General features: G+C 48.9%; 2 protein-coding genes across 3 annotated transcripts in view; one reads left to right on the forward strand and one right to left on the reverse strand.

The window, feature by feature from the left end:
• The window catches only part of LOC144158129 (heme peroxidase 2), a 150,532-nt gene extending 128,997 nt beyond the window's left edge, over window positions 1–21,535 (forward strand). For both annotated transcript variants that reach the window (XM_077688784.1, XM_077688785.1), the window contains 2 exons: window positions 14,207–16,700; window positions 19,096–21,535. In XM_077688784.1, coding sequence (XP_077544910.1) covers window positions 14,207–16,700; window positions 19,096–19,165 — 2,564 coding nt within the window. In that variant the 3' untranslated portion in view covers window positions 19,166–21,535. The remainder of the gene's footprint in view (window positions 1–14,206; window positions 16,701–19,095) is intronic.
• LOC144158132 (major facilitator superfamily domain-containing protein 4A-like) overlaps window positions 1–23,787 on the reverse strand; it is a 692,369-nt gene that overhangs the window by 503,904 nt on the left and 164,678 nt on the right. The window lies entirely within an intron of this gene.

Genomic DNA, 23,787 nt, shown 5'->3' on the forward strand with positions numbered 1-23,787 from the left:
CAGTACAAGCCTCTCCATGACAAAGAGAACCCAATGCATGACATTTGTCCACACTCGTCCTAGTAAGCTGTTGGGTCCCATGATCGAACTCAAGAGAAAAGTAACAAAGAAAAGTGACTATTTGGTTCATTACAGCGCCGATTGAAGTCGAGCTTGACGAATGAGTAAATCGGCGACATCGGTGCGCTCCGCGGTTTTCAGGCGTAGCGCTTCGCTGCTCTTATGTGTCATAGAAGCGATGGTCGCGGCCGTATTTTTCTGTGATCACGCCATAAACTTGTAACATAGCAGCAGACGATGGCGTGGCGGCGGTGGCGACAGGGAAGGTGATAACGCCACAAAGCTTGCATTGAAGCAGCTCCCAGGGGCGGTATTCTCGTAACTGTCCCTTTTGAAAACGTCCCTTTTGTGACCCTTTCATCGTGACGTACTTCCGGTTAAGCAGTGGGCTTTGGATGTGGGTTTGTCGCACTTGCGTTACGTCACTTCCTGTTGTTTGCTTTTAGCCAATCAGGGCTCGCCAAAAGGGACACTTCTGAAAGGGACGCAAAAGGGACAAAACTCGAGAATACCGCCCCAGCTATGTTACTAAAAGCGATTGAAAGAAATAAATAGATACGGTAAAAGAATTGTGTGATGTTCTTTAGCTCGACATCCGCCTTTCGCTCGCTTTTGGATCAACGTTACTCGATCGCCGTGTGGTGTTGACGCCAATTTTGACCTGCAGAAATGTGTTTTTCTTGTCAGCCTAGCTACCGTCTTAATTTTTATAGTACATGCCAAGTGGTTTGATATCTTTCTTGCGCAATATTTGATACCTTGGTGGCGATCTTTATGAGTGAATCGTCAAATTACACTGCTTGTCGTCATAGCTATAGGCGCAGCAGGTCACTGATTGCTTACGTCGTGCTAGCGCAAAAAAAAAAAAAAAAAAAAACACGGCGAATTGCCGGCAATTTGTGCAGTCGAGAATAGGGCCCCAAGTTTCACAAGGGTGTACTAGGAGTTTTGGAGTGGCCCGCCCGGCCGCCCGGAGAGGTGCTCGTTTCGCGCAGAAAATTGCGGCTGCGCTGTAGTCAACGACCACTGAAAGCGGCGGCTGGCCGCGCGCACAGCCGTCATAGAGAAATAAAAAATTTCTCTATGCAGCCGCGCGCCCCGCCGGAGCAGGATACACCGCTGCTTTACGCGCGGAGAGTTCGAAATTTGTTCTTCGGAAGTCGGGACATCCGACTGCTTAAATATACTGTAGGCACAATAGACTGTGGGTAACAAAGTGAAAACTAAATGCTGCGGTACATTTTGCGTTGATTTTGCCTTTTCCGCCCGACAACAACGAAAAAATTACATTCGTAGCGGATTGTAGATAAACCAACTGCAGAGATATTTTCGCTACTCCAACTTCCCATGAAAAAGTATTTTGCCTAATTTAGCTCAAACCATTTCATGATTGCTTTATGGTCGTGTCCTCATTGTGCTGCTTGATGGCCACAATTGGCCGCACAAGTGACGAGAAAAAATATGAGAACTGGGATGGTGGCTTCTAAGAATTTTTATTCATTTATTTGTAACTTACCTCGGACTGCAGTTATGTGGGTTAATAGCATAAGTTGCGTTTGTTTTTTTATTGCGAGAGTTTTTATTATATCAGTAATCAGTGGCCCTCTTGTGATAATTATGGATCACCGTGTTGTTAATGCTGTCGCCTGGCCGAGCAAAAAGTGACACGCGCAAGCGAGATATTTTTTAACTAAAATGGGGTTGGTTTAGCGGTTAGCTCAGTTGTCCCAATGACCGTCTTTTAGAACTATTCCCTCAACATTCTATTAATCGCTCCACCTTTCACCTGATTCGGTCAAGAAATGAGTTGAATGAAATGAACGCGAATTTCATTCAGCATGCTGAGAGTACAATTAAACGCACATAAGACCTAAGCAAAACATAGACTAAATAATATATTGACCGCGGCAAAAATGAAATATAACACGGGAAAACATACACAAACTCTGCTATAGAGGTAAAGGTCCAATAACGCTAACATATGTAGGAATAAATAAACGGAACTGGAACAAAATAAACATTTTGTTTTAATTTTTATAGCCCAGCAAATGAAATTTAACAAGGTAAATCATGCCCGAAGCCAACACAGGTAAAGGTTTAGGAACGCTAACGGAGATTTAAATTGACATTTGCGGCCAAAGCAGTTTCAGGACTCGTCCTCAATCATTAGCGACGGCTAAGTTTATTAAGGTGTTGCTCCCGCCTACGCATGTAATCACGGAACTTGTTTAAACCTTTTGTATAGAAAAGAATCCGTGTCACAAGGTATACAGAACCCAACCAAATTTGCAGTTAAGGTCTAGCCTCACTGTGCTGGTCGCAACCAACGCCGTTTAGGTGTTTGTTGGGAATAAGGGCCAGCACATCCATAATTAACGCTGTCGTGGTGGAGCTCCTTGTCACTGAAGCAACGGGTAAAGACGTCCTGGAGATTGCTAATAAACTTTTGAAAATGCTCGAAAAGGTTCAGAAGTCCCCAAAATTACAAGAGGTAGAAAACACAGCGGCATCTTCCCCTGGCGCGCAGGAAGCAGCAGCTGGTCCTGCACACTTGGCACTTCGTTTTCACAAAAAAGTACACACTTCCTTACCAAGGGCCTACGACATAGTAGGTTAATAAAATAAGAAAGCCCACTAACGACAGTACAAGCATCGACGGTAGGGATATCCCAGAAGAAGGCTCTTCCAATTAGGAACGTAAAAAAAAACAGAAAACTTTTTGCAGCCTATGCAATGTGCGGCCCGCCTCTTTCGCTTCATGCGCAGAGTCAAGAGGGGGAAAGAGAAAACATTCCTGGTGCAGCCGTCAAATTACTCTCTCCTTAACTCGAACTCGAAGTGGGCGCTACGCATTTGCCCACTTTATCTCGAAACGTTTTTTGTGGGGTGGGGGACCATCGATATCTCGAAATAGTACTGGTAGGGAGGAAACAAATGGAAATTCCTCTACACGCACTTGATAAGGTCCCTGTTTGAATGCTTAGCTCCCACTACGCGCCGAACGCGGTCGTGCAATTATACGCGGACTACGCGTCCCCGTTACGGAATGCTGCCTGGCGCGTACATCATTGCGATAGCTGTGGACGACGCAGCTGATCATGCAGACCAGGAGTCCCCAGAAGTGCCTACAAAGGCAGAAACAACATACATGCTGCGTCTGCTTAATTTGTAACAAGGTAGATGTAGCGGTCGCAACCAACAATTGGTGCGATGCATTGAGAACCTCGAGTGCGCTTTTCGGGGGTGCAGATGCGAATGCGAAGCAGATCAGCACAACACAGTTTTTTCTTCTGCAGTAATAAAAGTTTCTTTTCCTGCGAATTATTTTGCCTTCATTACGAAAGCTCCCCTGTGCAATAGTGGTTTTGTTAGCAGCACTAGCTGTTGTTTCAGGGACCTGGCCACAAATTTTCGGCATTCGACTTAACTCGAAACTCCGCGCGAATCTGGAAATTTTCAGCTAATTTTACTACTTTGAGTTGACGAGAGAATACTGTATATCAACAACGTTTTCAGAATACACATAAAAAAATGAGGAAGTATCTTTGGGGAGGGTTCGATAATTTGATGTCGGGTCGTACTAGTTTAAAGTTTGCTCAAGCTGAGTCATAACGTTCTGCGCCTACTTTCTAAATCAGCTTCCCAAAGGCGCGGGTTCGATTCCCGGCCGCGGCGGCCGCTTTTGTGGTGGAGGAGAAAACCAAAAAACGCCCGTGTGTTCGAGATTTCGGCGCAAATGAAAGATTCCGAGGTGGTCAATCCACTTCCGCTTGCCTCATCGCCTGTGTAGCGTCGGCGCGTTAAACCTCATAATGCAAAATAAATCACCTACACAAGCGCAAAATATCGCAGCGAGCGACGCAAATCTTGCCGCTCACAGGCTGGTAGGTGGTGCCGGAGAGCGCCGGCTTTACAGCTGTCGACGACAGCAGCGCCGCCGCTATACCGGTTTTGGTGAATGAACACGGGCCTTGCGCGAAAAAGAACCACACACAGGACGGAAGGGACGAGGTGCGTGGTTCTTTTTCGCGCAAGGCCCGCACTCTTAACAACAAAGCTCGTAAATGGGTAGTAACGGCTGTATTTACTAACTCCTTATGGAGTTTACTACCCTCCAGAAAGGTAGGTAGGTCCTACCACTAAGTGTAAAACCGTTACTAGTCTAGACCGTGCACTTAGTAACTGCTGCTGGTTTGATACTAACATTCACTGAAGTAACAAATTCTATGAATTATTGAACATAATAATTAAACCTCTTTTTCCACACCAAATCACGATTAAAAAGTTTTTGCAAATCCACATGCTGCCTTGTAAATGCTGACATTAAAATGCATAATTCTGAAATTATCGCTACAATATTTGATTTTTACGACAAGCCCACCGACTCCCTGAGGGGACTTTCCGCTGCTAGCTATAAAAGCAAGAAGAGCAGATGTATTCCTAAGGTAACTAAGTAATACTCGCTCTGCTCGCGCACCCCGTTGGTTTTCTTGCTCAGTTCAGTAGTTTATTGTCTGCATGTGATATGTGTGCGTGATGAATGTGTCTATGTCGCGCTGCGCACTCAGCAGATCCAAATTGTCACGCGTACCTTTTTACTAGGTCATGCATGACCAGTTAGTAAAGGCAACTAAGTACCTAGTCAATACTGGGACAAGCAACTGGTTAGTGTTCTGTTAGTAAGTGCGCCGACCTTTTTTTAAGAGTGCGTGTTCATTCACCAAGATGCACCAACTCGCCCAACAACAAGTTCTTCTAGACCGGTTTTATTTCCTGCGCGAAAGTCGACCCGGTCGAACAATGGGAGAGGCCGCCGCTCGGACCACTCTAAATCTTCTAGTACACTCTAGTTTCACTTCGGAATGCCGGAAGTGCGGGGTGTTAGCGCCGCCGCACTGTGTAATGATGCCAATGATGCCGTGCAGCGTTTTAAAGACGATAGTCTTTCTTGGGCTACTTAAACCCAGAAATTGTGGTCTGTCTGTCTGTCTGTCTGTGACTCGATTCAGCCACCCGGCCAAAGCAAAACAATGCCTGCGCAATAGTCTTATATAGTCACATCTTAATCTAGCCGTTCACGTCCGGTGTAATGTTCATACTTGTCAACATTGTTGAAGAAGAACAATACCTTACGCAAATATAAGACAACAAATTAATACAGAAATGACATTTGCAGTGTTCTTTTATAAAAAAATCATACATGCTTGATTTTTTGCGAATTGAAATACTTCATCAACTGCAGAAAAAAAATTCCCTGCGCGGTCGCCTCCTGTCGCCCGCGCCACCATAGCTTCTGGCGCCATTTAACGAAATCAACCGGCAACAGTTACGAAAGGTTCCGCTAGATAGTTTCCACGTTCTGCTTGCAACGCACGAGTAGGGAAACGCGGTTCTATAAACGCTGAAGTAGGGCGCCTCGATTCACGCGCGTCTCCGCCGTACGGCAGCGTTGGCATCGAGACACCCGGCCTGGAGCAGTGGAACGCGGAAAATTTAAAATGATTTAAGCAAACGTTTGGCGTCTTTACCTTGGGAGGAGCGCGACGCAAGCGCGACATGAGTGGTAGGCGGGAAAGCGAAGGGGGGCATTCACTTGGCTGAAGTCGATAAAGAATATCGTCTTTTGTCGAAATTTGCAACGAAAGGAGCAGATACGCGGCCATTTTTAGATTAGGTCAGTTGGCAAAGAACGCGGCCTTCCAGAACCTTAATCCGGAGACCTCCACTACGGCGCGCCTCATCGCCTGCGTTGCGTCGGCGCGTTAAACCCTACAATCAATCAATCAATCAATCAATCAATCAATCAATCAATCAATCAATCAATCAATCAATCAATCAATCAATCAATCAATCAATCAATCAATCAATCAATCAATCAATCAATCAATTCCAGAACCTCGGCGCAGGCCGGTGCTGTCACCGACCAGGCGGTGGTGCTGCGGTGGCGTTGAGATCCGTCTCCGCGCGTCGTCTGGTGCTCTTTCTTTGCTACTCTCGGCGCTTTCTACACCACCCATACCGTTGTTGCGCCAGTTCTGTCCCTAGTTTGACCGTTCACGATCTGTTCGTAACCGTTGACGACGTCTGAAAGCTGACAATGAATGTCACAGCCGAGTGTTTGCAACGTAACCTTTCCGCGGAATCGCGCTTTCCGACGCGTTCAATCCGCCAGGATCCTACGGCGCCTTGAAGAAGGGCCGCGGCCCGGACTTTGCCGCTGCCGAAGCGACCCCGAACGGCAGCCTGGCGCGCAGCACCTCAGCAAACCGCACCGACACTTCAGAGATCCACTAAAATATGTATGCGCGACGACAGCACAGAGTTAATACGTTAATACAGACGTAATGGCAATAATGGAGCTCTAGATAGGGGCTGATTTACGACGCCAGTTGGACGCCGGCCCATTTTCGTCACGTGTTTTTTTTTTTCGTTCCGGTGAAAAACGTACTAACGGGGTTCCACTGTACCTATAAATCGCATAGTTGCACGCGTTATAGACACACATACGGATTACGGGGGAAGTATCCAGGCAAGGCTTATGCATCAAAAACACTGCTGTATAAATACGACAGCAGTACAAGCTAGCTGATTCCATGTGCCGGAGTTCGGCGAAAGAGGCATCTGTTTCTCTCCAATAACATGACATCGGATGTCAGATTGCCTGCCGATGCAGAAGCCCACCCTTCATGTATGTTTTGACTCGCATTTTCACGTTTATTAGTTCGCATTCACGAGTGTTCACCCATTTGCTTCGATATCCCCAAGTTCGCTGAACTCGAAGACGCCAGGTGTTCATTACAGCGTTACATCTTACAGGTGTTTGCGGCACCGTGGTTTATGGCCATGCACCAGACACCACGCAAACACGTCAATGCGCTCCGAAAATACTACTTCTCTGTCACATCGAACGGGCGAAGAGAAATTTTTCACGTTCGAGTTTTCCAACATTGGGCAAGGGTGTGTTACACTGGTAGTGCACCCTTTCCGTAGGCAACCATCCATGGCTCAGAAGCGCTGCGGGAGTCTTGCAATTGCTTCGAAAGTGTGTGTGCATTGGGTTCTCGTAAGCTACGAATAAAAAAAGCATCTGCCGCCGATTAGTCCACCAGTCGAATAAGCAATCGGCCAAGCAAATCAATTAAGTTTTGTTGCTTTTATCTTGTGGCTATAGAGAGTAGCGAGTGATGGTTGTGTCATTTCAGTTGCTCTCCGTTGTCATATGGAGCCCTGAAGGATGAACCTTCCCACACTATCGCTCCAGCGCAGAGTGATTGAACATGCCGAATGGGACTTGTGCAATTAAACTGGGAGTCCTGCAGGGTTTTTTGTATTGCCGGCGCTTGCTTAAAACCCTTGGATGAAGCAAGCGCACAGCGTACGGTAAAATGTACACAATGGCCTTTTCAAGCTTCACAATAGTGCTGCTTTTTGAAGCACAATGGTGCTGCAAATCTTCGGGAAATGTTTGATCAGTGCCGATGCACTGCAGGCGTAGAATTATCGCAAGCTAAGGAGCATTCGGCGCACTTCCAATTAAATGAACTCTAGCTAGGCCACTTCGGTCATAGATGTTTTCAACCAATGCTTACTCCCGGAGACTGTTTATGGGGTAAAAATTTGGACCTAAAAATGTACCGAAAAAAACTTTGGTCGGCCCAGGGAGCCACTCAACGAATAGTTAAGGAGTAACACTTAAGCCTATGGGAAGCTGGCGTCTGGAATCACTGGGGGAAATCGAGTGGACGACATCCTATAGATCAAAATGAGACAAGGATGTGGAGTTTGGTGGGCAAGCATTGCGGAGACCTGATAATAGATGGCCCCGCTACCGAGAAACGAGACAAGAAGCAAGGGTAAGCCAGATACATATCTCGACGGAGAGACGAGTTTTAAAAAATTGTGGCGCACAATTATATGGCGTAGGAGAGGTGTTTTGTCCGGCCGGGGACATAAACTACACGGGTTGTTCTACGAAGCGAACCCGTTTTCTTTTGCCTTTTATTTTTTTCTTTTTTTGGGTGGGGGGGGGGGTACTTTTATTTCTGCCGTCAGTACTAATTCTTAAGGCTAAAAAAAGCCTTAGGCGCCTCATCAAACGCGAAAGATGAGCCTTGTCGTAGTCGTCACCGCATTGTACAAAATGGCAGCCTCTGTACAGTCTAGTCCACTTATAACAATATCCAAGTGCCAAGGAAATCCCATCGTTATAACCGATGATTCTTATATGCGGGTTGCTAAATAAAAAGACGGAGTAGAGCTCAAAGCATTTTATTTGCAGGCAAGCAAGGTAGTACTGCTACCTATTTGTGAAAAAGATGCCATACTCGGTCAGCTTTGTTTGCTGCACATGAAGCTGGCGCACATCTTTTTCAAAAGCATCTATATGTGCCTCACCTGTATGAGCGAAGGGTCCTTGGTGGAAACGAAGTCCCTGAGAGGCTATCATGCGTTGGGCCTCCTGCGAAGGTGCTACCCGAGTAGGCTGTGCAACCGCGTCGTCAGAGTTGTCACTGCCACCGCTGTCCGCAGCACGTATCCGCGCTACGATCGCCTCTTCAGTGAGGCACTCAGACTTTTCCAAAACATCGGCCCTGACGTCTGATCCGCCGAAAAACGGACGTAGTTGAAGAGGCACCCAGTCAAATTCAAAGCAGCAGGCACGGGGACGGGGCCAAAGGGGCAGCATCGAGGTGGGTGTTTGGAATGATAACTGTTCCCCTCCTCCCCTCGCTTCCTCCTAAGCGGCGCAGTTGACTCGTTTTCTGAGGGGTGGACGGGATGCGAGGCGCATCACGGCGCATGGCGTCGGCGTGGTTGGCGTGTAGAGCTGGCGGCAGCTCGCATTTTCGGTGCTTGCTGTAACCCGATTCAATTGTTATATCCGATATCGTGGCACTGAAGCATTGTAATAAGCGGTTTATTTTCCCATGGAAAGCATATAAAAGCGGACGGCGCCATAGCTGTTCCCCGTTATATCCGATATATTGTTATAAATGGTATCGTTATTAGTGGACCCAACTGTATACGGAAAGTAAATGAAAATACATCTGTGGTCGTATTGGACTTGAACCCGGGTCGCCAGAGCAGCAGCCAACTCCGCTAACCACTAGCCTGCCACTGACCACGCCAGAATGTAACGAGAACTGCCCTGAAGCGCGTCCGTGACAGGGAACGCGCGTAGAATCGGTGCACGCGGGGGAGAGCTCGGACGCAAGTTACGGCCAGTTTTCCCGCCGCAGTAACTCACGTCAAAAGGCGAAGGAACGAAAGCGAAGCAAAAGGCGCTCACACAATGCAGCAGTGCAGAAGTGCTCATAATCGCTGGCCTTCTTTTGTCTCCGTAAGCAGGGCTCAGCTTTTATACATGCGTGACGGCAGATCTAAAGCATCGGGCGTCAACGTTCAGGCGTAAAATTGTCAGTCGCTTCATTTAGGGGCAATAAGGCGCTGGAGACGGCGAACCCCGCTGGGTTGTACTCGGAAGCGGCAGCTACCGCCCAGCTGCAGCGAGGCACGCCGACGATGGCAGCGCGTCTTGTTTACCCGGCCGAATCAACTACGCCCTGGCGATGTTTTCCAGCAGCGCACTCAGTTTTTATCGCCGATCCGAGTGAGCCCTCGGAAGGCCTTCGACAGGGCGCAGCAGAAACCAGGCGACGCGTGAAACTGGACAACCGATAGGACGAGTGTCCTCCCCGGACTTATCTATAGACAATGCCTCGTTACTCGCATGTGACATTTAATATTGCGAATATGATTTAACGGACGAAGCGTAACCGGCTGACACGTGCCAATCCACTGAAAGAACTGCACGCGAGTCAGCCACCGGCGAATTCGGGTTGCGTGCGATATAACGACCATTCGCAGCCGACAGCGTCCCGGCTGGACCCAGTACTGCGATTTGGCGTCACTGTGCATAGCCACACCAGTCAGTGGATGTCCTGCGAGGACCACAAAGCAGCCAATCTCGCTTTTCTGACAACCGCCACTCTACGTCGCCCATCCAGCAGGCGGCGTGCTCCCGGCCGCGCGCATCATCCATCACCGCTGATGCGACCCATTGGCGGGGGGCTGGCAGCGCCGCGCTAAGGTGGCGCTCGGCGTCTATGCACGCATACGGGTCAGCGCCGCCGCCGCCGGGCGCACAAATGCCAGCGCAGCTCGTCTCAGTTTCCGCGCTGTCTGACGCAATGTGGCTACGTGCACCCTTTCACTGTACCAGCGGAATAGGCTGGGCCAACGAGTCTCGAGCGTCCTCCACGTCGGGGGGAGGCAGGTTTGGAAATAATTTCGCTGCCGCCCCCCCTGGATATTTCGTCAGTGCGATTGGAGTAGCCTCGGCTTTTCTCCATGCAGGTTTCTCTCTGAGACGTTGAGAAAACAGAAAATTCCGTCGTGTAAACGCCGTGAGATGTGCCGCAGTTCCCCCGGAGACAAAGAGGTACGCCCGCGCGCTAGGATGACGCCTGCAGCCGCACGAGCCCTCGGCAGGCACTCTCGGGCACATTGCGGGGCGGCTCGCTCCCGTTCTCTGGAAACGGACGCGCCGGTGCACAAGGGCCGTTCTTTGCATCTTCACTCGCTCCCTGGCCACTTTAGGGGCGAAACCCCTTGGGAACTGGGGTTGCTGGCGTCTCCTGTCGTCGTCGTCGTAATCGTAATCGTCGTCGCATGTAGTCCCGATACTAAAACACCGGGAAATACGCCTCGCGCTAGAGAGCTTCGTGCTTCAAAGACGAGAGACGTTTACAGCAAAACTGTATACCTCTACCTCCCAACGCTTTCTTCTCCGTTGGCAAAAACTTTAAAGCGCCAAGAATACACTTGCACACTGCACGCATCGCCCGTCCCCAAGTTTCACATTAGTGGAGATGGCCCGGGATTGTGGTTTATATGTCGCCAACTCTAAGTAGGGGAAGACAGGATTTCCCTGTATAATGTTTGCGGTGACCCAAATCAATGGCGGCTAGTGAGGAGGATCGTAGTTGGTCTGGTTGCTCCGCACTGCACTTGGACGTGATCAATCAAGACGAGACGCACAAAAAGCGCGAAACCCAATACATGGGCCCGTGCACAGAATTCCCCTGTTCCCCCCGGATACAATAGAAAGCGACGGAAGAGAAAAGTAGGGGAACGACTACGAAATTACGAGACTACGAAACTACGAGACGAATCTACGAGACTACGAACGACCCTATGTACTGTTTTTAGATTTCAGTGAAGCCTTCGACCGTGTTCCCCATAACAAGCTTATCGAGAAATTACTGACTATATGGCTTCTAAACTACCTACTGCCCTGGGTGTATGCTTACCTGAACAGCCGGAAACAGTATGTCGACGTCTGTGGACAGACATCACCTCATCTCCCAGTAGATACCGGCGTACCGCAGGGCTCTGGAACCGCAGCTGTTTTTAATTTATTGCAATGATATTGTTAGTGCTATTACTGATCCGGTTAAAATAAGCCTCTTTGCAGACGACTGTATCATTTTCACTGATGCACACTCGCCAGATGACCAAATCGCTCTGAACACTGCCCTTAGCAATATTCTTTTGTGGTGTGACAGATGGGGCATGGTGCTCAGTTTCGACAAATCTGTTTTCCTTCGAATTTCTAACAAGAAAAATCCCCTTCAGTTTTCCTATTCCTCCTGTAGCCAGCCCTCAAAGGAAGTTACCTAGGTTTAACGACAACGAATGCGTTGTCTTGGAATGCACACATTGCCGATGTTTCGTCATCGGCTTTCTGTAAACTGTGTCTTCTAAGGCACAAATTCAGAGACGCCCCCTCGCAAGTGGAACTATTAGCATATAACACTTCAATACGTCCAAAGCTAGAATACGCTTGTATTGTTTGGGATCCGCATACTAAGTCTAACATATATTCTCTCCAAAAGATTCCAAGGCGAGAAGTGCGTTTTATGTACTCGAAGTATGGTCGTGGTACATCAGTTACTATGAATTCCAGACACTACAATCACGGCGCCAGCTTCTCCGTATAAGACTATTGGACTCACTAATTAACAACAAACTTGGGATAGACCCATCACATTACGTAACCCCAGTTTCGACCAGGCAAACTCGCCATTCTCATGTCCTGTCTTAAACTCCGTATTTTGCGCGAACAGATTTATTTAAGTTTTCCTTTTTTTCCGAGAACTGTCACAGTATGGAACAACTTGCCTTCTGATTACCTCCAAACCTTAGTTCTTGATGAAACAAATGTTTAATTCTGTGAATCCTGACCCCCCCCTCCCCTCCGAACATTGCTTGCTTTATTTGTTTTGATGTTTCTCATCTACTCGCTATCCTCTTACGCAGATGTTAGTGAAGTTGTGTCACTCATGTACTCATCGTGAGGTTGTGTTTGTGCCACTCATGCTTGGGCCTTTTTGGCCTGCAGTATTCAATAAATAAATAATTAAATAAATAAATAAATAAATAAATAAATAAATAAATAAATAAATAAATAAATAAATAAATAAGGCAAGAAAGAGTCAGGAATCGATTTAAAGTATAAAAAAATTGATCGCGTATCTGCTCCTTTCGTTGCAAATGTCGTCAAAATGCAATTGTACACATTTGCCAAGGAAATGCCCCCCTTTGATTTCCCGCTAACCTCTCATGCTGTTCCAGTACCGTCGCGCTCATCCCAACGTAAACAAGGTTTTCTCAAGGCGATTTTTACCGCGTTCCACTGCGACAGGCGGGGTTCCTCGATGCCAGCGCTGCAGTACGACGGAGACGCGCGTGAATCGAGGCGGCCGAATTCAACGTTTACAGAACCGCGTTGCCATGCTCCACGTGCGTTCCAAGAAGAACGTGAAACCTAGCTAGTGGAACCTTTCTTTGCTTCTGCCGCGTGATTTCTCATATTCCGCCAGGAGGTGGCGCGGGCAACAGAACAGAACAGCAGGCGGCGGTTTTCTGCAGTAGATGTAGAATATCATTCGCTATCGAAAAAGCAAGCATCCATGAATTTTTTAATAAAGGAACACTGTAAATATCCATTGTGTACTAATTTCCTGTCTTATTTCGTAATGTCTTGTTCGTAATTGTTCAACAAAGTTGACAAGTATGAACATATAAACCGGGCTTAGACGTTTACATTTGTCTAAAGTATATAAAACTATTGCGCAGTAAGCATTTTACTTTGCCCGGGTGGCTGAATCGAGTTACAGACAGACATACGGACAGACAGACAGACAGACAGACCAAAATTTCTGGGCTTAGGTAGCCGAAGAAAGACTATCGTCTTTAAAACTGCCGCGTGTCTGCTCCCTTTTCCGCAACCATTGCCGAAGGACGACAGTCTTATGCCGCCCCTGGCTTCTCTTTCCCAAAACCCATACCTCGCACGAGCTTCAAATAGCCTCGAGTTTCAACTGGACAACCCATATAATAAACGCATGCTCTTCCGAACGTAAAAAAAACTAGGGTTTCTATGGCATCAGTTAGCTAATGCCCCCAGTTCCTAAAAGCTTAAAGCATACAAAACAACGGTAAGACTGTCCTTGCAGTATGCCTCCGTAGTATGGGACCCTCACACAAAAAGCAATACACAAAAGATTGAAAAAATTTAGCGTCTGGCAGTCCGTTTTATTTACACTAGGTGTAGACTTCGCGATTCCCCTTCGACGATGTTGCAGTTGGCAACTTCTTGAACCTCTTCAGGACAGACGACGAGCTGCATGCTCGACTTAACTTACTCTGTTTAATATACTTTTCTAAACTAGAAATAAAGCAGGATGATTACATAGTAAAAGATTCGTCCAGGCCTTCCCGTCACAAACACAGCTGCAGCATCAAGCCAATCTCGCAAGAACTAATATTTACAAACACTCTTTTTTCCCGAAATCAATAAAAGAGCGGAATTTCGTGCTCCGAAACTCAACTCTCCTTTCCATTCCAACGCGCTTTGTTTCCTGACTTTCACAATACTTCTTTCATTTAACAACGTGTTATGTGCCTGAGAGTGTGGTGCACTGATTTTGGGTTGTGTTGCAGTGTGTGTACTCTGCCCTGTGAAAGCGCGCAAAATTTTATGGTTATTGACATGCTTTTCTTACATTTTAGTTCGCAGCACATGATAAATAAGACATAGGTACAGCTTTGACCCAAACTCTCTTGTGCGCCGCCGCCGCAGAGTCGGGCATCGACCTGGCGTCCGTGGCCATCCAGCAGGCCCGCGACCACGGGCTGGCGGGCTACACCCGGTGGCGCCAGTTCTGCGGCCTGCGGGCCATCGACGACTTCGACGGCCTGTCCCGCGTGATGAGCTCGGACGCCGCGTTCCGGCTGAGCCAGCTGTACGCCACGGTGCATGACGTGGACCTGCTGCCGGCCGCGCTGGCCGAGACCCCCGTCGAGGGCGGCCTCGTGGGCCCCACGCTGGCCTGCATCTACGCGCACCAGTTCCGCCACCTCAGGGTGTCGGACAGGTTCTGGTTCGAGAACCCCAGCCAGCCGTCCTCCTTCACAGAGGACCAGCTGCGCGAGATTCGAAAGAGCAGCTTGGCGCGGGTGCTCTGCGACAACGTCTTCCTTAGGACAGGCGGGGGCGTCGTGCAGCCGAGGACCATGAGGGTTCCGGACCCGTGGCTCAACAACCTCATGTCCTGCGAGGACAGGCTTCTGACCAGCATGGATCTGGACGCGTGGCAGGAAGGAGCCAGGCTGCTCAACGTGCCGGACTCGGTGCTGCAGGACGCCCTGGCCGACCTCGCGGCGTCCCAGAACGGCCCGTTCGGGAGGAACCGAGGAGGCTTCATGAGAGCCTCGTCGGGCTCCAGGAGCATCCACAACCAATCCGAGGCGCTCGAGCTGGCCACCAGGCGTCTGCTCAAGGCCATGCGGAAGAGAGACAAGGGGCAGGACGTCATACCAGCACTAAGGCAGGTTGACCTGTCCAAGTTTGCGACCGAGTTCGAGGAGCCCGCCGCCTGCGAGGAAGAGCCCTTGGGAGCCTGCAACCCCCGCTCGCCGTTCCGCACGCTCTCGGGGCGCTGCAACAACCTCAGAAGACCCAACCTAGGCAAGGTGGGGCACAGCTTCAGAAGAGTGCTCCCGGGTCTCTACGAAGACGGCGTGTCCGCGCCGCGTTCCCGCAGCGTCACCGGCGCGCCGTTGCCCAGTCCCCGGCTGGTCTCGTTCACCGTCCACGGCGACTTGAGCCACCCCCACCAGAGGTACACCATGATGCTCATGCAGCTGGGCCAGTTCGTCGACCACGACATCGCCCACACGCCGCTCAGTGAAGGTCCCGACGGCGCGACGCTACGCTGCCGTGCGTGCGACTCTCCCCGCCGAATCAACAAGGAGTGCTTCCCCATCCCCATACCGGCCAACGACCCGCACTTCCCCAGCGTCAGCCGCAAGAACCCCAACATTCCTCAGTGCCTGCCCTTCACGCGCTCCATGTCGGGCCAGAGAACACTCGGAAGCCGGGAGCAGATCAACCAGGTCACTCCCTACATGGACTTGTCGACCGTCTACGGTTCGGACGACTGCGCCCGGGAGGAGCTTCGCATCTTCCGCGGAGGTCAGCTCAACATGAGCGCCCACCCGGCGGGAGCGCAGTTCAAGCCCCTCTTGTCCGAAGTGGACGGCGCGGCCGACTGCATCTCTTCCAACGGCCGCTGCTTCATCGCCGGAGACACGCGCGTCAGCGAGCAGCCGGGACTGACCTCGATGCACACCATCATGTCGCGCGAGCACAACCGCATCGCCCGCTCCCTGCAGAGCGTCAACCCGCACTGGGACGACGAGCGGCTCTTCCAGGAAGCCAGGCGGATCGTGGGCGCCAGGTACCAGCGCATCGTGTACACGGAGTTTATACCGCGCACGCTGGGCTGGGAGTCGGTGAGCCACTGGGGCCTGCACCTGCTCGACGAAGGCTACTACAACGGGTACGACGCCAACTGCGACGTGGGCTCCTTCAACGAGTTCGCGACGGCCGCCTTCCGCTTCGGCCACACCCTGCTGCCGCCCGTGCTGAAGCTGGTGGGCCCCGCGTACGACGAGCTGGGGGGCCTCAAGCTCACTGACGCCTTCTTCAACAGCCAGACCCTGTACCGCAGGGACAGGCTCGACCAGCTGTTGCGGGGACTCCTGTCGACGCCCATGGAGAACTTCGACAACCACGTGACCGACATGGTGACCAAGCACCTCTTCGAGGCCAAGAAGGTGCCCTTCTCGGGCCTCGACTTGGTGGCCATAAACCTGCAGCGGGGTCGGGACCACGGGCTGAGGACGTACAACGACTACCGGGCCTTCTGCGGGCTGACCCGGGCCAGGACGTGGTCCGACCTGGAAGGCCACATCCCGCAGACGGCGCTGCGCAGCATAGCGGGCGTGTACCGCGACGTGGAAGACGTGGACGTGTTCACGGGCGGTCTGTCCGAGTTCCCGCTCGCCGGCGCAGTAGTGGGCCCAACGTTCAGCTGTCTGCTGGGCTTCCAGTTCCAGCGGCTGCGGCGCTGCGACCGCTTCTGGCACGAGAACGGCGACCCCGTAGTGCGCTTCACGCCCGACCAGCTGGCCCAGATACGCAAGGCGTCGCTGGCAAAGATTATCTGCGAGAACTCGGACACGACGCGGTTCATCACCAGGAAAGTGCTGGACGTCTACGACCCGTTCCTGTGAGTAATACGAACGCTCACTCTGCAGCATAACACGTGTTGACGTGTAAGCTTTTTATAAACTAGAACAAGTGGTTCTCCAAGACTAATTTTGAGTAGTTTTGCAGTACCGTGAAGATTAGATTTTACTCAGACTTGAGCTGACGGTCCCAATTTCTTTCGATGGATTTAGCCGTATTTCATGATCTGCATTCAGACCTACGTATGCCTTTAGAGCTACACAGATTAAAAACCACATTTTGTTTTTCACTGTAGGTTTGCCAGTGCTATTCTTGGAGATAGGGCACTTAAAGGGACACTGAAGTGAATTTGTCAAGCTCCCGGTTTTGCTTGCACTGCGTAGACTGGCTCAAATTACCACACTTTTCATCGTTTATCTGGTTGATAAGTCGGTAATTATTTTATAAAGCGGGAAAGAAGAAAAAATACCATGCGCGGTCCGTGGCGGCCGCACCAACTACCGGGACACTGAAGCGAATTTGTAAAGCTCCCGGTTTTGCTTGCACTGCATAGACAGGCTCAAATTAACACGCTTTTCATCGTTTATCCGGTTGATAAGTCGGTAATTATTTTATGAAGCGCGAAAGAAGAAAAACTACCATGCGTGGTCTGTGGCGGCCGCACTAACTAAAGGCTGTGACGACAGGAGGAGATGCACCTTGCTTGGACGACGTCCAAGGTTAGCATTCAAACAAGTTTCGGTTTCGGTTCTGTAAAACAACATGCTTGACATCCGAAGTTATCGTTGGACGGGCATTCTCGATATCTCAGTAATCGTCGTATCGTTCTTCTGTCTTGTTGTCGGCTGTAAAATGCCTAAGATAAGCCTCCCACGACGGCTTGGAATCATAGCAATGACTAGCCGAAGCCTACGCATTGGATGAACGCCCTCCGCGTCACCGCAGACGCTCAAATGCCATGCGCTTTTCCCGCATATAGGCCTCCTGCTCTGCCCAGGGGGCGCTGCACAAGCGGCTTCCGGGCAGTACCTCCGGGTAGTACAAAGCTGCGCGGGTCCCGTAAAATCCCGTGTTGATAGAAGCAAAATGAGCTCGATGCTCGCTATTGTTTTGCGACATGGTCACCAGCCAATTCCCGACGAGTCCGATCTCTTCTCGCGATCAACTTGCATTAGGGGGGAAAGCTTTGCAACGCTAAATACGTTTACAGCGCTGACGAAAGTGCCGGGACAGTGACGGGGCTCTGCCATTCGCTGGTTCACCAATCGATGGTCGTATGAAGTGAAATTTGAAGTGAAACTTCTAGTTTAAACTACGTACTACTCTAGGTGACAAGGACTTTTCAACAGCAGCCGATCAAGAAAGAAGAGGGACGCAATCAGCGATGATGGCGCTTTAAAAGCCAGCGAGTCCGGCGGACCGCTGGGTCGCTGGGTCGCTGGACCGCTGGGTCCAGCGACCCAGCGACTCGGCGAGCCATGCAGTCGCGCAACCAATTGCCAGCTCATCTGCTTCTGACGTCACACGAAAATGCCACAGAAAATGGGCGAGGGTGGAGAGAGGAGGACAATATTTTCGAATTGATTTTTCTACTAAATAAATTCGCGTAAACGCACTCAGAGTGGTCGAAACATGGCCTATGGACTCCGGACTACAATTTGCGCTAGTAATCCCGCAATGTTTACAAATCACTTCAGTGTCCTTTTAATATGGGGGCACGTGTGGTCATCACACATTTCAAACCATGAACCAGCTTCATGAGTTTTCAAAAACGTAGCCTAGCTTTGCCTGACCATTGCTTCGTTTACAATATACCAACGTGAATAGTAACATAAAACTACAAATCGATTAATTAAGTTTGGTTCAATAGAAAAATGAATGCTGCAACTATTTTTTGAATCCGCCATGCCTTTCGGGATTCATTGAAAAATACATAAATATTACTAACCGTCCGTAAAGTGCTACACGCACTAAAGCATATGTAGCACGCACTGAAGCAGGATGTAGCTCAATCACACGATGTTCATGCTCAAATACCAAAAATATACAGCATCGCGTGAGTGTTGGCCATCACATTGTGAGCGTTTTTGAAGAAAAATCTTTGTACCTTAACTATATAACGCTTCGATTGGCGGCAGTCACCGGTGCAGAATGCAGAATGCATTATGCAGAATGAAGCGCCATTTCTTCGATGTTAAAGGACGCCTTGTACGGCATTATCTTTTAAACATTGGTAAACGAGGTGCACTTAAGGTTCGACTTACATACATTCCTTAACGTTGCTACCAACTGAGGCTCTTTAAATATTGATAACGCTATGTTTTGTCCCTTTCAATGAGAACTATTTTTTTTTTTTTGAGCTGCAATTCAAAACGGCGTGCACGGTCTGGCGGTGTCTTGGTCGTTGTAACCTCTGGTATCCCTTCTCTGTGCAGAAATCCACGAGTGTCTTGTGGCAGCATACCGGACATCGACCTGAGCTTCTGGAAAGACAACTTAGTGTAACGAAGGACCCCTAGCACAGAACGAGAGACTGACCGTAGAGAAGCGGGGACCTGCGGGCGGCTTCGAGCAGCGTGTGTGACCGCGCCACGGGAACTGCAGTGATAAGTGATAGCCGAACAATTTCCACGTCCCACCAAGAGGCATTCGCGCGGAGGTTCTTCGAGCAACGCAGCTGCGATGTTCCGGCGACGCTTCCTGCGGGTGCACTTCGACTGGGCGTCGCCACCCCTCTTCGCCCGCCGAGTGGCGGCACACGTTCGACGCAGCAGACGAGCCGAAAGAAGGTCACCGTTCCAAGGCCCATCATCGCAAAGCGGGAGAAATTCCTGCAGCGCATTGTAACAAAAGTGCTGCTGCGTGATGTTTGTGTTAACGCTGACGTGTCTGGCGTGATCTGCTCAGTGCGTAAGGTGTCACGCAAGCCCAGTCATTCGCTGTTGCTAGGAGCTCAGGTCGGATCAGCGGGGGCTTACAATGACAGCACGAAGCACCTGCGCGTGCAAGACGTTGTTGGCGGCCTTAGCTTCTGCGGTGCTTTTCTAGGCGCGCTTTGTGACGCACTGTCGTGTTATCGTCTTGAGAGCAAACACGCCGCCACGCGAGATCTAGACGCCATCAGTGCGAATGTGGGGTTAAGGTCAGGGCTCTGGTTTAGAAAAATACATGGATAGAAGAAAAGCCTCAATGAAGGAGCCAAATTCTAATATATATATATATATATATATATAAAGTGTTTGGAAGAAGTAGAATGGCCGCTTCCACGATCTAAATTCCCACCACCTGGTCAGTCTCCCGTAACAAGTGTTGCGTGATTTACGCGTAATTTATTGCTTGTGTGAAAATAATTGTTCGATCTTTCATTTTCGCACATTACGAAGGGCATTGCTGATGCTAAATTTCTTAAGTTCATCTGTGGTCAGAACAGCGGATAATAATAATTGATTTTCTCCTCCCAAGAACGGCTTGTTTGTTCACTGCCCTGTCGGTTGTTCCAGTTGTTGAATTCAACCCCTCGCAGAGTGTCGGAGCGTTTTCTTTGTGTGGTGCGTTATTTTCGAAGTATGGATTACAAATAAGTTACGAGTAATCGACTTTTTATTGCCAATTACAAAACAGTCATGGTAACTTCTACATATCCTGAGTTTAATAACTTCTAAAAAAAGTGTATAGAAGTGAGTATTGTCTCGGTAGAACGCAGAACAACGCTTGCGCTTTCGAAAAATGTCCCCTGCTTTGTTTCACTAGCAACATGCCGGGGATGTAACGAAGAACGGAACACCTCATAAGATGCCCCTCGCGTGCAGGTGAACGTAGTGCACCGTCGCGAACGCCAGAACATCGCAGCTGCGTCCTTCATCCCGCATCGCCGCCAGCGCCATCCTCACCCAGCTATACGTGCCACCCGCGAAAAACCCGCACGCGACGCAGCGTGAAACAGTTAATCAAAACCACCCACTCTCATCGTTAGCTCCAGACGACTGAGACACACCTGCACGCTAGCGAATCTCCGGACGAGCATATTTGCACGGCCACACACATACACACACAAAAAAAAGAAAACAGGAGAAAACACGGCCTGCGGAGTTCTTTCTGAAATATTTGACCAACGGCACCGGTTGAACAATGTGCAGCCACCTATTTAACAAATGGCGGTTAGATTTCGTCGAACGTTTGTGTGCTCCAAATGCAATCAACGGAATAAGTGTGAATGCTTGATAACTTTACTGGTACGTGAAAACAGGAGAAAACACGGCCTGCGGAGATCCCTGCCGGAACCGCCACCGAAGAAGTAGTACCGTGTTCAGCTCCAACAACCGCCAGGAAAAAGAAGTGCCAAGTATGTGAGTGCGCGAGGTATTACAGTCCGAAGGTGGGCGAAAAAATTTCGTTTAAAAAATGGAAAGCTGGCTACCCATCGTAAGGAACACACAACCGAATGAAACATGAAAATAAATTCGTAATGTAAAGTGGCATCTGCTGTGCTTTGACACACGTGGTGTGCTACATGACACCTTTCATATTCAGGTCATATTCTGAAGGACATGAACTCTGCACTGCATATTTATGCTGCTGTTGTACAGATGACATCCGGCGTCACTGGAAAACGCACTCCGAGTGCAGAAAAGGTTTCGTCCGACTCCCACTGACCCATTTGATTGGGGGCAATATTTCACTACACGCGGTGTGCCCTCCAGCACGTAATGGCACCGCCAAACAGTCCGTCCGCACTGAGTGGGAGACATCATTCGCACTATTCCCAGCACCCGCGTTGTTAGTGTTAGTGCGGGCACCCGAAGTCGCGCTTCTTCGCTCTGCCTGTTGTATCATCATTCTTGTAAATAAAACTTTGTTCACAGGTTATTTTCCGCACGTCTCCGACTCTCGTTTTCTGCTTCACTGCCACTGGTAAGGGTTCTTTGTTTGTTACAGTACAGGCCGATGTACCCCCAGGAGGGCACTGTACAATCAACAGATCACTCAAGAAGTTTATCGAAAGGCAGCGACGACACCTAAGCCCTCCTTACGATAAAGAGAGCTGGAGAACATTATAGTGCAACTGCTGAACGCATCTTTTTAAAGACGGTGGCGTCTCTCGGGTTACCTAAGCCGCACACTTCTGGTCTGTCCTTCGATTCAGCCGCCCGGTCAAAAGCTAACAGGAATCATGAAACGAGACGTTTATATCAGAAAAACCTTTCCTAACCACTGGATCTGGTAACACAGTTCATACCTGTCAACATTGTTGAGCAAAGAAAGAAGACACTAGGCATATTTGAGGCTATACATCAACTGGTTAGGCAGAGTACGTTTGATGAAAAATAGACGTGCGCTTGATATTTGTGATAGAAAATAAAAAATACGCGTTCAAGAATATTTTGACCCTACAATACCGAAAGAGTTCAAGCCCTGGCCAATCGCACTTGTTGTGCAGCTACAACACAGAGCATTTCGATGAGCTACGCAACGCAAATCTCACTGTACGTCAGGCTGCGGGTGCCGGCTGACGATGGTGCAGCTCAAAGCGTAACGTTGCGCCTAACAGCAGGCCGGCTCAAACCGAAGAGCTTCGTACTATGTATGCATGGCTCAGTGGCTAAGGCGTTGTGCTGCTGAGCACGAGGACGCGGGTTCGATTCCTGGCCGCGGCGGCCGCTTTTCTGATGGAGGTGGGAAGCAAACACGCCCGTGTGTACGAGATTTCGGCGCACGCTAAAGATCCCCAGGTGGTCAAAATTAATCCGGAGCCCTCCACATACGGCGCGCCTCATCACCTGAGTTGCGTCGGCGTGTTAAAACCTACAATCAATCAAATCAATCAATCAATGTGGCGCTAGTGTTTTGGCGAGCCGCGCTTCGGCTACCGAGCCGTCATGGAAATTCTATTCAACATGCGATGAGAAGAAGAAGAAGAAGAAGAAGAAGAAGAAGAAGAAGAAGTTTATTGTAAAAGAGGAAGGTTACATGTGAAGATATATCCAGACGAGGGTCCCATAGTTCATACTGCACCGGGACCCTCGATATATAATTACATAGAAAAAATACAATGAAAGCAGCTAAAGACAATTTAATTATCACAACTCTCAGAGTTACACTTACAGAGCCAAAATAACAACAGAGCAATGCAAACCAAGAACTCATGTCGTAACATTACCAGACAGACTAAATTAAAAGAAAAGAACGAGAAGAAAAGAAAAAATAAAAAAAGGTTGGAACGAAGAAAAAAAAGAAAAAAAAGGAAAATAGGAAAAACTGGACACACTACACTGTATTGTATGTCAAATCACAATTTAAAGCAAAACAACAATTCAGAATGTGCAGGAAAAACGAATAGACGAAACAGTGCATTTAAGCGAAATCTCTAAAGAATTTATGCCAAGAGAGGACAAAAACTAACGCAGTTCAAAGGGCGAGTATTGCGCAAGTTTAAAAGAAAGTGGAAAAAAAACGAGCAAAGTGAATTGAAATACAGCTGACACTGAAGAAAAAAAGAATTGTATCCCAGTAGCAATACAAAACCACAAACACACACATATTCAATAAAACCGCGAACAAACAACCATGCAACAACGACAAAAAAGATAAACACACGCAAAATTACACATTCGTACAACTACTGTGAACGAATCAAAACTGCAAAAGAAATTCTTTAAGATGCTTTTTAAATGCCGATAAAGAAGAAAGTGATTTAATTGCATCCGGCAGACTATTCCAGCTTGAAATAGCGGAAAAATGCGAAGTCATTTTGCCATAATTTGTTGAAACTGAAGGAAGCAAGTAATTGTAGTTTGCAGCGAATCTGGTTGGGTTGGTATTAGTGAGACAACTTAACTCAATAAAGTGGAAAAGAAGTTGATTAGTCATCAGTTTGAACAATAAAGTAATAATGTTATATTGGAATAGTTTGCGAACTGACAACACGTTATTTTGAGCAAGAAGTGTGCTAGCGCTGGAATAGAAGGAGCTATTTGTGATTATGCGGATGGCTTGGTTCTGGACATATTGGACGTATGAAATGTGAGAATTACACGTATTACCCCACGCAACAATTCCATATGTCAAATGACTGTGAATAAATGCAAAATACAAAGATAGAAGCGCGTGACGTGGAAAAAACTGACGAC

This window comes from Haemaphysalis longicornis, unplaced genomic scaffold (assembly GCF_048455015.1).
Source record: "Haemaphysalis longicornis isolate Haplotype H1 unplaced genomic scaffold, Haemaphysalis longicornis Haplotype H1 scaffold_10, whole genome shotgun sequence".
In the NCBI taxonomy this organism is placed as follows: domain Eukaryota; kingdom Metazoa; phylum Arthropoda; class Arachnida; order Ixodida; family Ixodidae; genus Haemaphysalis; species Haemaphysalis longicornis.